We start from the raw sequence: 16,411 nt of genomic DNA, 5'->3' as shown, positions 1-16,411 counted from the left end.
ATCTTCTCAGTCTGACAAAGGCAAAGTTTGAAGGATACATGTATTTGGTTTTTTCAAAATAAAAGCAATTTCTATAACCTTATCAATATCTCAACTATACTTTCAATTTATTGTTTATAAAAAAGTGTAACTTTTCATGGTTAATGCAAAATTGTCTGGGTGACCCAAACCCTTTGAACAGTACATATATATTATATTCATAATATATGCTTGTATTTTATTTTTAAAAACATTTATAAGCCTTTAATGCAAATTTCGGTACATTGAGAAATTCAATGGAATGTCTTCGCTATGATCTGACTGTCAAGTGGTGTCCAAAATACGGTCCCTGGGCCTTCTGGAGCCCACTTATGAGTTCTCAGCAACCCCAAGAAAATGGTATACTGTCATTATTTAGGAAATGAGACTGTAACCAGGGTTCCTAAGGACTTTTTTCGATGCCATTTGAAATCGAAAAATCATTCTCCTCATTAAATGTAGACTTTCCCATGGTCCCAAGTGTCTTGCTTTGTGTATTGTGGGTCAAGTCATGTTTATTCGACAAAGAGTCTCAAAGGGCTGCCCAGACGACAGACCTACAACTGCTAAGTCTTCTTTGAAAGGCCCGACTGAAAGCACATCGCCGTTTTGCTAGGTCTGTGATTATGGTCACACCGAGTTGCCACAAAGTAAATCGGTGAATTATTTAAAAAAAAAAAGACAATTGATAAAGGTTAATGAATCTTTTTAGTTCATCTATTATCTGCACGGCTTATCCTCAGTAGGGTGGCGGGGGTGCTGGAGCCCACCCCAGCTATCTTCGAGCAGTGAGCAGGCGACACCCTCAACTGGTCGCAGGGCACACAGAGACAGACAACTCACTCGCTCATTCTCACCTAGGGACAATATGGACCAGCCAATTCACCTGACACGGGAAGAACATGCAAACTCCGCACGAGGAGGCTCGGTAGCTGTACTGTGGGGCTGCGTGCTAACTACTTAGTCGTCGTGACGCCTGCTTTTTAGTTCAAACAAATAGAAATATTATTAATGTGTTCCCATCTCCAAGACTTTCGAAAATTGGATTCAAGACATTTTAATGCCTGTCAAAGCCTTATTTTTAGAATAATAAATTCAATAACTTTTAATAATTTTCAAGGATCTGCGGTAACACGAAAACGCGAAGAAAACGTGGGAATTTGCTTTTTTGTTGACTTAGGACTCGAGTATGTAAACTCGGGATTGGCGACGGAGCAGCAGGAGGGTCTTTTTACATCAGCTGTCTGGAAGAGGGGGCGGGGTCACATAGGCCCCGCCCCCTCTTACGGACAGCTGATGTAAAAAGACACGTTGCAGCTGTCCGCTTGTGGAAAACCCGAGACGGTCGAGGTCCAACTCAAAGTTTTTTCTTTTAATCCTTTTCGTTGCCGATACGTTTGATTATCGTTGGATTTTCCCCTCTGCATCTTAGAATTCCATAAATAGATTTCCTTTTTATTCACTAACATGAGCGACACCATTTTAGCTTTATTGCATAGGATTTCTCTAAACTAGGAATCAGAACCATTTTCCTTATTTAATAACCCAATTTTGTTTGTGTATTTTAATGCCAAATACCTTTCACCAATCAAAAAAATATATCGGTATAGTTACAGCTCTAAAACCTCTGCAGTCATGTATTTTACTTTGGACACATTTTTAGACATTGTGAAACAGTTGTAAATGTTTGACTTCTCGTTCCAGAAGTCAATCTTTGATGGTGCACACTTGTGCGTGAAAATGGATCCCGGGTTGCATTACGTTTTAGAGTTGGTCATTCCATCACAGGGGACTTAAACTCGATTTAATTGAGGATCGTTTGAGCTAGGGTCTGGGTGAAGTCGGGCCGAATCGGGTTTTCCACAAAAAAGAACTTCAAATTTGAAAAGAAAATCCACTGTTCTCAAATATATATTTAAAACAATGCTACAGAAAATAATATCTAAAAATAAAAAATATCAAGAATTAATGTGCAAATAAATCAGTCTGTATGAAATAACTCCATTGAGTGGGCTACCTTTACATCAAAGGGACAGTGTTTTAATTGACCACTAGATGTAAATGTAATGTAAATCTGCATTTCTCGCAGGGGTTACGTTACAAAAACCTAATTTGGCATATATGTGTAAATATTAAACCACAATGTTATTGACACTGTCACAATCCTGCACTCTTGTTTTTTTGTGGCTCTCTCTATTATCCTCCTACTTTTATTAGTATTCCTTCCCCTTGGTTCCTTGCTAGTTCCTAGATGTCACTTCATTGTGCCGTGCAACCGAAAACGAGTGCTAAAAAGACAAAGGACAGAGACTAAAAGTAACTCAACCATATTGTCCTCTTTTTTTGCCCAGCCTTTTGCAAAGAGAGAAAATAAAAGTAACAAGGGAAGAAATGAAATAAAAAAGACGATAAGGAAAAAGAAAAAAGGGAAGGAAAAAATGGGATAAAAAAAGGATAGAGCAAGAAGAAAAAAGAAAAATATGAAAAAAAGAAGAAGAAAAACTAGACAAAAAAAGAAAATATTTTGTTTTGGGGTATCTGTAAATGGTCTGCATTTCTATAGCGCTTTTCAAGTGAATAAAGACCTCCCAAAGTGCTTTACAACGTGCTTCACACTTTTCCCTTTTTAACTAACTAACCAATAGCAGCGTCAGCCATGCAAGGCAACTACCTGCTATCGGGGGCATTAGGGATTCCGTGTCTTGCCCAAGGACACTTCGACATAACATGGAGGAGACGGAAATCGAACCTGCTACCTCTTAAACCCAGGACGAGCACTGTACCTTCTTAGCCACTGCTGTCCCATTTTTATTATCCCGATTGTCGATTGGTTACGAAGATTGAACTTATCAAGGGTAGCGTTTAGTGGGTCTTCTTAATGTTCTTATTAATCGCAAGCTTCATTTCCATGGTTTTCATGTTTTTGCTTGTCATTTTAGCAACATTGCAAGCTTTGGTACCTCGAGCAAACAAATACAGTAATTAGGAATTCAGTGTCTTGCCCAAGGACAACTTGACATTTAACAAGGAGGAGCAGGGAATCGAACCTGAGACCCCTTGATCCCAAGACGAGCGCTCTACCTCCTGAGCTAATGCCGCCCCGACCTGCAGCAACAAGATGGCCGACATTGAATGAATGAATTTGAAACAATCATGTAGTTTCTTTAAGATGGCGGGGAAATTGAGTGACACCCCAAATTTGTGGAGTTTATGGTTTTCAAATGCATTACAATGGTCGATAAACCCAAATTTAGGAAACCTCATGGGACAAAGTTTTTTTTTCCTATTTTCGCTCAGTTATCATTTTTCCGCATTTGTACGGAATATTTTTGCTTTTTCTCCGACCCCAGCCTTAGAAGTGTAAACTTTTGTCGACCCACCCGTGCCGAATTCCGGTTTTGTCATGAAAACTTCGAGCCAAAGTCCCGGGGGGGATTTATTTGAGCGCTAAAATCCGGCAAAAAGGCCAAAGCAGATGAATATACAAGCAATTTACAGTTTTCGTGGGGAAGGGGGTCCGACGTCTCAAGCGGCCGAGCGCCGGCGGATGACAAAGGCCCCCCTTTGCAACTGGCCCAGGTAGATCCTCATTTTGGTGCTGTCGCTGGTTTTTCTCACCCAGATCTGAAAAAGTCAAATGAAAAAGCTTTGAGACGAGATAAGACGACCGACGAGGGAACTCGTGAAGAAGGAAGGGAAGCCCACCTCGTTGGTGGCCACCGAGCTGATGACGCAGCTGATTTTGGTGTTGTCTTTGGACTCTAAGTAGATGGCCTGGCTTTTGTGATACCTGATGAGGAAAAAAACACAACTTCACTGCACTCTACATAGATGTCTAGAAAGATAGATCTCTAGATATATGTCTAGATGTCTCGATAGATAGATGTCTAGATATATGTCTAGATATATGTCTAGATGTCTAGATAGATGTCTAGATGTCTAGATAGATATCTAAATATATGGCTAGATGTCTAGATAGATAGATGTCTAGATATATGTCTAGACAGATGAATAGATAGATGAATAAATACATGTCTAGATGTCTAAATATCTAGATGGATGTCTAGATAGATAGATGTCTAGATAGATAGATTACTAGATATAGATGTCTAGATAGATAATGACTAGATATAGATGTCTAGACAGATATAGATAGATGAATAGAAACATGTCTAGATAGATAGGTGTCTAGATATAGGTCTAGATGTCTAGATAGAAAGATGTCTAGATATATGTCTAGATAGATGTCTAGATAGATAGATGACTAGATATAGTGGTCAAGATAGATGACTAGATATAGATGTCTAGACAGATGAATAGATAGACAGATACAGATAGATGAATAGATACATGTCTAGATAGATAGTTGTCTAGATATAGGTCTAGATGTCTAGATAGATAGATGTCTAGATAGATGAATAGATAGATATAGATAGATGGATAGATATATATAGATGAATAGATACATGTCTAGATAGATCGATGTCTTGATGTCTAGATAGATCGATCGATGTCTCGATAGATGTCTAGATACATGTCTAGATAGATAGATGACTAGATACATGTTTAGATAGAGGAATAGATACATGTCTAGATAGATAGATGTCTAGATAGATAGATGAAAAGATAGATGTCTAGATTGATGAATAAATAGATGAATAGATAGATATTGATGAACAGATACATGTCTAGATAGATAGATGTCTAGATAGATCGATGTCTATCGATGTCTAGATAGATGAATAGATACATGTCTAAATAGATAGATGTCTAGATAGATAGATATACTTTATTCATCCCCGTAGGGAAATTCACACTTCCAGCATTATCCTTGTGTTGAAAAAATGATAAAATAAAAGATATAGAATACAAAAATACCCAATATAAGGTTTTGCTATAGAGTATTAAAATAGTGCTCCGGAAAATACACACTGTCATAAAAATAGGGTAATATGCAAATGTGGGGGTGGGATTTCATGTGGGCTTATACTCCCCCGGGTGGAGTTAAAGAGCCTCATGGCATGAGGAAGAAATTATCTCAGTCTGTCCATGGAACAAGACGGTGACTGTTAACTAAAATAAGTCTCCGACAGGACTTTTGGAGACATGTTCAGCAAATCCCAACGCTCAACACTGTTTTAGAATCTATTTATGTACATGAGACCCCCAGGATGCAGCATTCCCACCGTACGAAGGTATCACTTAAAGGTGTGGAATGAAACAGTTTTACTGCCCCTCTTTGATGGCATTTCCCCCACTATACCACTTCAACAACAAATTCTCAGTATATATATATATATATATATATATATATGTATGCATTTATGTTCGACCCCCAGGATACAGTACCACTACTGTGTGGAAAACTATGGTCTAGGTGTGCCTTTTATACTATATTCTATATTTTACACCCAGTATATACTTTATCCTTTTATATAGTTCTGCGTTTGTGTTTCTGTGTGGTTTTACGATTTCACTACAGAGACAAGCACCTCTCCAAGGTCAAAAGATGCCTTTTCCTCCCATATCACATTTTTCTTATCAAGTTTCGGTTTTGGGAGTTTGACTCCCAAATTCCAAGCGAGAGCTTGCTTTTCTCCTCACAGAAACGCATTGTTTTTACAGAGTTCACTATGCCTATTGCTCATTGATTATACTCGCATGCTACCTAGTGACCAACATCATACACTGCATTTTCAATTTGTGATTCCTGTCTGACCTTTTACATGCACGTGATTTATTCTATCCTCCAGTCAGAATCCACGAAACAGTATAAGAAATGACGCTCGCGCTTCATTCCGTGGGAATGTTTCATAGCAATCCAAGAGATTTTTTTTGCCTTGTCCGAAGCTTTTAATAAATACGTTTGTTTGTAACTCAACTAGAGTCTCTTATTTCATCTTATCATCATTTTGAACCTGACAACTACCATATGTCGTTTTCGTCCAATGGTGTGGAATAAAGCAGCCCCTCTTTAAAATTACACAGAATATGTAAATATGTGGAATAGGACTTTTTCTCCGTACCTCTTTAGGGCATTTTCTCTACTATACAACTTAAACAATATCGTGAGTATGTTGTGAATATTGAATTAAGTACTGTCAAACCTATCCAGCCATCATCTTTCGCCTAGCAAGGGGCCATGTCGTGGGGGCAGAAGCCTTAAAAGGGAAGCCCAGACATCCCTATACCCCGCCACCTATTCCAGCTCATCCGACAGGATCCCGAGGCGTTCCCAGACCAGCCTAAAGATATAATCTCTCCAGCGTGTCCTAGATTGCCCCCGGGGCCTCCTGCCGGTGGGACGCGCCCGGAACACCTGCCAAGGGAGGCGTCCAGGAGACTTCCTTATCAGATGCCCGAGCCACCTCAACTGCTTCCTCTCAATGCGGAGGACCAGTGGCTATACACAGAGTCCCTCCCGGATGACTGAGCTCATCTCTAAGGGAAAATCCAGATAACCTGCGCAGGAAACTCATTTCGGCCACTTTTATGTGGGATCTTGTTGTTTCGTTCATGACCCACAGTTCATGACCATAAGTGAGGGTAGGAACGTCGATCACAGGTAAAACGAGAGCTTTGCCTTTTGGCTCAGCTCCCTCTTCACCACGACAAATCGGGGTCTGCATGACGGCAGACGCTGCACTGACCAGTCTGTCGATCTCCCGTTCCATCCTACCCTCACTTGTCAACAAGAAACTAAGACACTTAAAGTCCTCTACAACCTGGAAAGAGCATTCCACCCTTCTCTGGCTGAGAACCATGGTCTTGGAGGTGCTAATCTTTACCCTGGCCGCTTCACACTCGAATCGCTCTAGCGAGAGCTAAAGGTCTCCGCTTGAGATGGACAAGAACACCACATCATCTGCAAAAAGTAGAGATGCAATGCTAAGGCCGTACCCCTCCCCCAAAAAGGTTGGGCTTAGAAATTCTGTCCATAAAAGTTTAAAACAGAATCGGTGACCAAGGGCAGCCCTAGCGGATTCCAACTCTCATTAAAAACGAATCCCACTTAATGCCGGCAATGCGGACCAGTACTTCCGAAGCACTCCCATAGAACTCCTCCGAGGAACATGGTTGAATGCCTTCTCAAAGTCCACAAAACACATCCAGACCGGATGGGCAAACTACTATGCATTCTCGAGGACCCTGCACAGTGTATAGAGATGGTCCACTGCTCCACGATTTGGACGAAAACCACATTGTTATTCTTGAATCTCAGATTCGACTTCCTGGCGGACCCTCCACTAACCCACGAATAGACCTTACCAGGGAGGCTGAGAATTGCAGTTCCTCTGTAGTTGGAACACACTTTCTGGACCACCACCTCAGTCTATCAGTTCAGAGGTACTGTCAAACCTACTGTTTTAATCCTTCTATGAATTATATGAATAATGATGGTAAAACAGGGCAGCACAGCGGCGCAGTGGTTAGCGCGTGTGCAGCACAGTTCTGAGGTCATGAGTCGAACCTCCTGTGTGGAGTTTGCATGTTCTCCCCATACTTGCGTGGGTTTCCTCCAGGCACTCTGGTTTCCTCCCACATTTTAAAAACATGCATGTCAGGTTAATTGGCCGGTCCAAATTGTCCCTAGGTTGGAATGAGCAAGCAAATTGTCTATGTGTGACTGGCTTGCGACCGGTACATGGTGTCCCCTGTTCACTGCCCAAGGATGTCTGGGATGGGCTCCAGCATCCCCTCGACCCTACTGAGGATAAGCAGTGCAGATAATAGATGGAAGGATGGATGATGGTAAACGATTACTAATTTTTCTTGAAGGGCGTGACATCACCACGTTGTTTTATATTAAAAGCACATGCTTTGTGGGAAATAGCAACTTGCCATTTTCCTTGGTATTGCAGGCTGCAGTATTTTCAATGTAGCAAAAAAAGTAGCAGCTTGTAGTCTGGAATTTCTGGTAAGTTATCGGTCTCTAGGAGCAGGATTTATTCGGTCATAGGTATAGGTAGGGAAAAACAGTTACGTGCATGTATTTATGTGTAGAAATCACATTCTGACTGACCATCTTTTGTCGTAGTAGAGCTTGCCCTCCTCGATGCGGGCCTCAAAACGTTGCGCCGGGTACTCCAGGGTCGCCAGGGGAACCTGCTCCGGCGACGATGGAGAAACTGCCAGATAAAAGAAAAGTGCCGACACGTGACTTGGTCCTCTTTTTCTGCCAGCTAGGCTTAAAATTTTGAGTTGCTGCGCTTGGTGAGAGGTGCTTCCTACCTGCTCGTTTGGGAGACTTGAGCTGCAAGACACAATGGCAACAAAGCGTTAATCTAAAGACGAAACCTGAGTTCACAAAGGCTCTTTCGTTCCCAAATTACCTTATTTAACAATCGGAGATCTTCCATGATCTGCTCGTCGTTGAGCAAATAGTTGAGTTGAGGTAAGATCAGTTAAGATGAACAAACGATATGTCAATAACGCAGTTTTCGCCCACAAGTAAGAGCAATTACAGCGTTCCACCTCACGAGGCAGGGCAAGGCAGTGACATCAAACTTGAGCTCCAAGTGAAACAGAAAGAAAGAGAAAGAGGAGAAGAGATAAAGACGGAAAAGAATGGACAGAGAATAGAGACACAGAGAGACAGACAAAGACAGGGTGGGACTGACAAAACAGAGAGACACAAAGAGAGAGAGAAAGATGGTATGAGAGTGAGACAGTCAGAGAAAGACAGAAGGACTATCCATCCATCCATTTTCTGTACCGCTTATCCTCAGGCAGTGGGCAGGGGACACCATGAACCGGTTGTCAGCCAGTCACAGGGCACACAGAGACAGACAATTCACTCCCTCATTCACGCCGAGGGACAATTTGGACCGGCCAATTAACCTGACATGCATGTTTTTGGAATGTGGGAGAAAACCGGAGTGCCCGGAGGACACCAACAAAAGCACGGGGAGAACATGCAAACTCCACACAGGAATGTTCGATCTCATGACCTCAGAACTGTGTCGCACTCGCACTTACCAGTACGCTGCCGTGCCACAGAGAAAGACTAGACAGAGAGAAAAAAAATTACAGAGAGAGACAAAACAGAGAAAGTGAGAAAGACAGGGAGCTAGAGACAGGGAGAAAGACAGACAGGGGAAGAGAGAGACATAATGAGAGAGACAGAGGATGACGGAGAGACAGAGATACCCAGGGAGACAGACAAAGGAAAGACAAGAAAGCAACAAATAAGAGCTAAGAGGTAAACACAGAAGCAGAAAAAAATTGACAAAATTATAAAGTGAGAAAGAGTGAGCCAAACATATAGACAGGTAGAGAGAGATAGACAGAAAAAGAGAGCGAGAATGAGAGCGACTGAGTGAGAATCTGAGAGAGAAAAAGAGGGACGGAGACAGACAGGGAGCGAACCAAAGAGACAAAGAGTGTGAGAGAGACAGAGTGCCAAAGAAAATAAGAGAGAGTGAGACAGAAAGCAAAAATGAGAGACATACTGCTTTGGTTAGAGTCTTTCTTATATTCCCTTATTATGTTACTCGTTACTGATGTACCGGTTTCCTTATTTCTTACTTGTTTAGTTTTGAGTAGAAAAAAGATAGGAGAACAGTGGAACGGTTTTATCTCGTGGAAAACCTGCTGCATCCCCAAACTCGCCTGGAAGTCAAGAGACCCCCCAAGTAAATAGAGTTTAAGCCATGAAGGATATCGGGCGCAGGCTTGCGTCTCTTGTCGGGGATGGGAACTGGGTCGTTGGGTCTTCTCCTGAGCTTGCGGGTCATGATGGGCTTCACCTCCATGGAATCTGAGACGCAACAAAATCAGCCCGGCAACAAAAAGACGTCGACCTTCGGGTGAAAAAGTTCCCGGCGTACCACCCGTCAGCTCCATGGTCAACTTCTCGTTCTCGATCATTTTCTTCTTCTCCTCCAGCTCGACGATCAGGTTCTCCTTCAGCTCCACTTTCTTGTCGTCAAACTCCTTGACCGCCGCCTTCTTCTCCTTGATGTAGTTCCTCTCCACCTGCTCCGTCTGCAAACGCCAGGGGGGGAGGTGACAAAGTCTGAAGGTCGCTTGGAGCGCGTTTAAGGGCGGGCCAACTCACCTCCAGTTGCAGGAAGAGATCTGAAAATGAAAGACCAGATGATGAAACGTCAACTTTCCGAGCACATTGATTATTCCAGATCAAATGTGAGGACCACCTGAAATGTCTTTCTCTCTAGAGATCAAATTCAATCTCAGTTACATTGGCCCCCAGAATACAGTGTGGAATAAGATGTTTTTTGGCTCCTTTTTAAGGAACTTTCCTCACAATACTACATCAATATATATATATATATCACAAACACACACAATCCATCTAGATGTGTCTAGATCTATCGATCTGGATCTCATCATATCTATCGATCTAGCTTCACCAATCTAGATCTATCTAGTGTTATTAACCTGGTTTGATCTATCCATCTTGGTCTTTCTGGAGCTACCAGTCAATATATCTTTAACGCTCTTTAACTCCACCCGGCGGAGTAAAGGCCCACATTAAACAACACCCCCTACATTGCATATTACCGTACTTTTATTGCAGTGTGTATTTTATATAGCACTATTTAAATACTCAATACAACACGCTACAGTGGGTATTAGCACGTCACATTGGGTATTTGTATATTGTATTACATTTGCTTTATTATTGTATTGTTCTCAGCGAAGGGATGCTGCTGGAAATGTGAATTTCCCTGCGGGGATGAAGAAAGTATCTATCTCTCTTATCTCATATATATATATATATATTACACAGCAGGGGTTGGCAACCTATGACACGATTATTTTTAAAAAATGCGCATTTTTACATGAAGTTAAGAAATTTTCAGTTGCGCGCCGTGTTGTTTAGAGGCTTTACGGTAGCGCCCCTCTTATGCTACGTGTGCGAGTGTGTGTCTGCACAGTGACTCGCAGAAGAGGAGAAATTTGTGTTTTGACCCAGCCACAGAAACACCGGTGCGCGATACATGAATGAATAATGACAGCACCTTCAGGAAAAAAATCTCGTTCTTTGACTGACGACTGGGGGCTTGTGCAAAAAAAATGACTGTGCTGTTTGTGCATTATGCCTCGAGAGCGTTGTACCTTGCACATCAAGTGTTAAACGGCATAAAACATAAATTCAAGGCGTAGACATTAAAACGCGCTGCGTCCAGGTACGGCAAACAAACACAGACTCTAAAAACCTTTGTCGACGTTAAAAACACCACCACTGAAGCAAGTTATCACATTGCTCACTGCATGCATAGCAAAGCACGGAAAACCATTTATATCTGAGACCAAATAAGCTGTTATTCCTGTTGCACTTATTTTCAAGTGGCCTTCTGCCTTGTTGCTTTTATTTCATTTATTTCAAGTTTTGATAGTTTCTGCAATAAGACTTCAATGATGAATGGTCTGGTAGCTGTCCATATCACTTCTTTTTTGTGGTAAAAAGTTGAAGTCATGGATAACTACAGGCCTTTCCGCATGTTGCTCACATTCATTTTTTAGTTTATTGATGAACAAGAAGAGTGGAAGATAAATTGGTCAGTTATACTATTTCAACGTATATCCATGTTGTATATTTGGACTGGTGTAAATTTAAAGCTCTGTCGGATATAAAAAAAAATGTTGTGCGAGTCATTGATCTTGTTTTGGCACACTGATTTACAAGGAAATTTGAAAGTGGCACACCACACCCAAAAGCTTGCTGACCCCTGATATACAGTATATAACTCATATTGTAATATATATATATATATATATATATATATATATATATATATATAATGATATATTCAAGGTTTAGGGTGTTGGTGCGTAGGAGGAGTCTCTGAGATGCCCGTTTGTTATTGATCAATGTAAAATAAAATGCTGGTCTGCGTTTGGTTTGCATCTTGGCATCACACACAAGTTCAGAATGTTCTGTGCTTTGTTTGGATTTTATGAGTCATTGATAAAATAGTGTATTTTTGGACTATTTGTTGATATGGGTCCAAGGCTTGCAGTAATGCTACAGGGATAGGCAAAAACATGATAACCATGGAAACGAAGCTTGCGGTAATCAAGAAAAACGAAGGGGGCACACAAATGGCACAGTCATCTGGCCCTAGCTCACCTGCATTGCGTAACCTCTCTTTGTATTGCTGATCCAACTTCTTCATTCTCTTCTGATACTCTTGCAATGTGCCTGCAACAAGTTGACAAATAAAACAAAAGCTCAACTGTTGTTAGCATTTAGCAGAGACCAAATAGCAAGGTGGTACCTTCTTGTAATTGCTGCAGCTGTCTTTTGAGAGAGGCCAGCTTGTCCTGGTACATTCTGAGGAACAATCGGGTCCATTTCAAAACACACATTTCTCAACACTCTCAATCCTAGATGAAGACATACTGTTCTTTGATTTCCACGTAGTCATCTTCATGCTTGGCCAGGTCCGTTTCGCTGGCGTCTTCTGTGTCTGCGAGACGAGAGGAACGAAATCTCAACAAAACTTACTGTGTGTATTTCACAAGAAATATCCCAGGATTCAAACACTTGGCTTCGAGCTTTACCGAGTCATCAAAAGAGCCTAGAAAAACCGGCTGCTCTCTGCCCAGTTTGGAGGACATTACTGTAATAGTATTTATATCTTTGTCACCTGGGGACGGCTGGTCACCACATTTTTGACCTGCGGCCTTCGGCTAGATGCTACAGGTCCCTTCAAACAAGGACTAAAAGGCTTAAAGACAGTTTCTTCCACCCTATTTTTAATTGCTCGCTAGAGGCACTTTGAGAGTTATTGTCCGACATTTTCGTTTTTTTTTCTCGGTTCTTTGGAGCGCCCTTCTAGTATAAAAGTCGGCCTATTTAGTCTTTGTACTAGTAAATTTCTACAACCGTTGTTCTGGAGCTCATTTGTGCCCAGAATATTCTGTAATAAAACTTAAGGGGAACTGCTCATCTCCACAGCCTTTGTTTTGACCAACTAATTATCCTAGATAGATAGATATAGATAGATGGGAAGATAGATATAAATAGATAGATGGGAAGATAGATAGATATAGATGGATAATTGTCTAAATGTCTAGATAGATGTCTAGATACATAGATAAAATAGATACTTTATTCATCCCCGTAGGGAAATTCACACTTCCAGCAGTTATCCTTTTGTTGTTTATTAACAGTTTAACAGGATGGCCTCGGGGTGCTGTGTTGTAGTTTAGCAACAGGGGAGTGGATGACGTCACACATACAAAGGGATCTAAAAAAACAAATGGGGAAACTAAAAGTGAGGTGAAACTCATTGCACTATTATTACGATACAATTCCAGTATAGGCGAGTTTACAAGCAATACCTTGTAAATATGTTTGCTCATTTATCCTTACATTCTTTTTTACCTCTTTTCTTTCTTTTTCAAGCCTTTCTCACGTGTTTATCCTGGGGTGCTATGTATAATTTTGTTGTTAAAAATGTTTACAATGACAAGATTTACTTTCCCCCTTCCTGCTCGGAGCTTCTGCTCGGAGAACGCTGGTCTGCTAGTGATCCCAAGAGCCAAGAAGAAATCTGCAGGTTCCAGAGTTCTTCATCCTGGCCCCGTTCCTGTTAAAGGCCTTGCCCTGTGAGATTTGATCTGCAACCTCAGTGTAAGTGTTTCAATCTAAGCTTAAAACACACTTATAATGAATAACTTATGAATGATGTTGACCTCAGGAAGCAGTCAACCGGACATTCTGTTATAACCTATGTTTCATGTTGATGAGGTCTGTGTATTGTGTGTTGATGCCCTTGCATCATCCAATCTATGGGTGAGAGAAGCAAATACATGGATACGTTTTAAGCAATAAATGTAAAATTTAGTTATGCAGCATTACCATAATTACTCTCTTAGTATTTTTGTAGTATTTCTACTGTCTGGTTTTTGTAGTGTTCCTGTTGTATATTTGTAATATTGCTGTAGTTTTATTTTGTAGTATTTTGAATTATTCCGGCAGTAGTGTTATTGTAGTATTTCCATAGTAGAATTGTTGTAGTATTTTGATAGTTTTGAAGTTTTGTCATATATGCTTACACTGCTGTTGGTGTGTGAGTATGTGTGGGAATGGGTAAGTGTGGAGCACATTATAAAGCGCTTTGGGAGGTCTTCATTGACTTGAATAGCGCTATATGAAGGCAAATCATCATCATCATTTTGGCCTGATCATCTTGGAAGGGGGATTACTTCATGTGTGGCCCCTTTACAAAGTTTCATTTCCTCATGCTGAGGTTTGAGTTTTTCCTTGCCCTCATGTAGAATTCAGATCAGGGGAAACTGTATTAATAGTCTGTGGTCTTTACAGCCCTTTAAGACTTTTTGTGACTAAGGGCCGAACAAATCAACTTGACTTGAGTGTTGACAATAAAGGAAATTCTAAATCAAACTTGAGGTTGCTGTCTTTGATGTCCCAAGAAATGTTTGATTACTTTCTATTGTGATCACAGACGGCGAACGATAGGAAAGTAAATTGTCTCCATTTTCGCAACTATAAACAGAACAAAAGTTGACTGCTATTACTACATTTATCCCTAAAATCACTCTGTTGCGGGTGGCAGTAGGAGGTAGACCAGTTACCTTGGGACCAAAGAGGTCGCAGGTTTGATTCCTGGCTCCTCCGTGTTATATGTCAAAGTGTCCTTGGGCAAGACACGGAACACCTAATAATGGGTAAGCGCCTTGCATGGCTGACTCAGCAATCGGTGTGTGAGTGTGTGTGTGAATGAGTAAAGTGTAAAGTGCATTGTAAAGCGCTTTGTAAGTCCTCAGTGACTGGTTAAGGCGCTATATAAATGCAGTCCATTTACCATTGATCCATCTCACTCCTTGTCATCTAATGAAATCAAAAACAGTAAAATGGGGTCTCTTATCACAGAGACATCCTAGTGAGAACGTCCCCCTCCTCGTACGCACTTGGGTCCGTTTATTTTATGGAGTAACGTGGAAAAGGGCAAAAGCTAGCTAACATTTGACACCGAGTGAGAGCAGACAACGAATAACAGTTAAGTTCTCCTCCAAAGCCAAAACGGCATTATTGTCCTTTGGTGACATTTGCTAGCATTTAATATGTAATAGAACATAAACGCTAGTTTGACGTTTATGCTAGCTCGAGTTAGCTTGGTCAGCTGTTCGGGGGGGGGCGGGGGGTTCTCATTTCAATACCGAAAGCGCATAAAAACTACATTATTACCCGAACCTAAGTGGACCGCAGAGTTCTGAACTTCGAACCTGGGTTGGAGCTCATTGTAGCCGAGGACGTCCGAATTTCGCCGCCGGCCGGAACGTCTTGAGCGGCGACTGTCATGGAGGAGGGCGGGTGGTACATTTGCGCGTGCGTGCGCGCGCGCGCCTCATCGAGTGGTTTTCAGCGCAGATTTCGAAATAAAGTATGATAATAAATATCATTTTTGAATAAGAAGCCAATTACAATCGTTTTTGCCAGGTAAAATATATTTATGACGTGTTTTTTTCCTCATCAAAACGAGCATTATTTTGACAATGGAAAAAAGTGAGGAGCGATGTGGAAATCGCGATGAAAAAATCGCTAAGAGGCGAGTTTTTTTCCACTATGATGGCATAATAACAATGGCGTGTTATTAACATATTTTATAAATCCAGTATATTATTTTATTGTTTTTATACCTTCTTCCGAGTCTCTCCCCCGAAAACTGCGCTCGTCGTCGTCGTCCACGCTGTCGAGATCCTCTTCGTCGTTGTAATAATCCACCGCGGTCGAGAGCAACGCAGCGGTAGAAGCCATGGAAAAATAAATATATTGTTTTTTGGAACGCAAATAAATTAAATAAAAAGAATAAACAATGGGATTATTTTGTGTTGTTGTTATGCGCGAAACCTAGTTCAGCGCCTACAAAACGGACAGGACCCCCGGCTCAGGAGGTTCCTCACTAAAATGCCTGTTTGAAACCTAAACATTTACAATCCAAAAATAAAATAATATTACACAGTTTTACCTAAATTGTCCATATTTTTTTTTTTATTTTGGTAATTGATTTTTTGTAAATATTCAATAGGCTTAAATTACACAGTACAAATACCATTCAAACAGGCACATATCTAAACACCTTCAAAACCAGGCGTTATTGTGTTTTGCCTTAAAAAAAGGGGAAGCCTTTTTTTGGCGTGAAACTCGTTTAGCGCCTACAAATCGGTCAGGACCATTATGAGAGAAGCTGCTCGCTATTAAGCCTGTTTGGAAGTCAATGTTTTTTTGTTTGTTTTTAAGGGGGAAATGTATCACTCAAATACGAAAATATTCTTGTATTTCTTATTAATTTAATAATTTAGATTTTTCAAAAATCGTTGATAGGCTTGATTTAACATTTACAAAAAACATTTGAACAGGCAGATTTGAAAACACCCACAAACATGAGTTATTGTG

The 16,411-nt window shown here is 41.0% G+C and overlaps 1 protein-coding gene across 4 annotated transcripts; it reads right to left on the bottom strand.

Annotated features, from left to right (window-relative positions):
* Positions 1-3,429: 3,429 nt before the first annotated feature.
* On the bottom strand, positions 3,430-15,988 carry suds3 (SDS3 homolog, SIN3A corepressor complex component). 4 transcript variants are annotated; one of them, XM_088336956.1, is made up of 12 exons: positions 15,655-15,988; positions 12,389-12,455; positions 12,264-12,319; positions 12,116-12,187; positions 10,079-10,098; positions 9,849-10,005; positions 9,683-9,778; positions 8,352-8,413; positions 8,251-8,272; positions 8,042-8,147; positions 3,724-3,808; positions 3,430-3,642 (listed from the first exon to the last, which is right to left on the bottom strand). In XM_088336956.1, the coding sequence occupies exons 1-12, from the start codon at positions 15,770-15,772 to the stop codon at positions 3,544-3,546; spliced, it is 960 nt and encodes a 319-aa protein (XP_088193082.1). In that variant the 5' UTR covers positions 15,773-15,988; the 3' UTR covers positions 3,430-3,543. The 4 variants fall into 4 exon arrangements, with proteins under 4 accessions (XP_088193082.1, XP_088193083.1, XP_088193085.1 ...); XM_088336957.1 differs by lacking the exon at positions 15,655-15,988 and adding an exon at positions 15,241-15,376; XM_088336959.1 differs by lacking the exon at positions 15,655-15,988 and adding an exon at positions 15,209-15,237.
* Positions 15,989-16,411: the final 423 nt, after the last annotated feature.

This window comes from Urocampus carinirostris, chromosome 5, assembly GCF_059441175.1.
Source record: "Urocampus carinirostris isolate Australia breed hairy pipefish chromosome 5, RoL_Ucar_1.0, whole genome shotgun sequence".
NCBI classification, from domain to species: domain Eukaryota; kingdom Metazoa; phylum Chordata; class Actinopteri; order Syngnathiformes; family Syngnathidae; genus Urocampus; species Urocampus carinirostris.
Note: the sequence above shows the minus strand (reverse complement) of the source record. Positions and strands in the feature narration are given on the sequence as shown.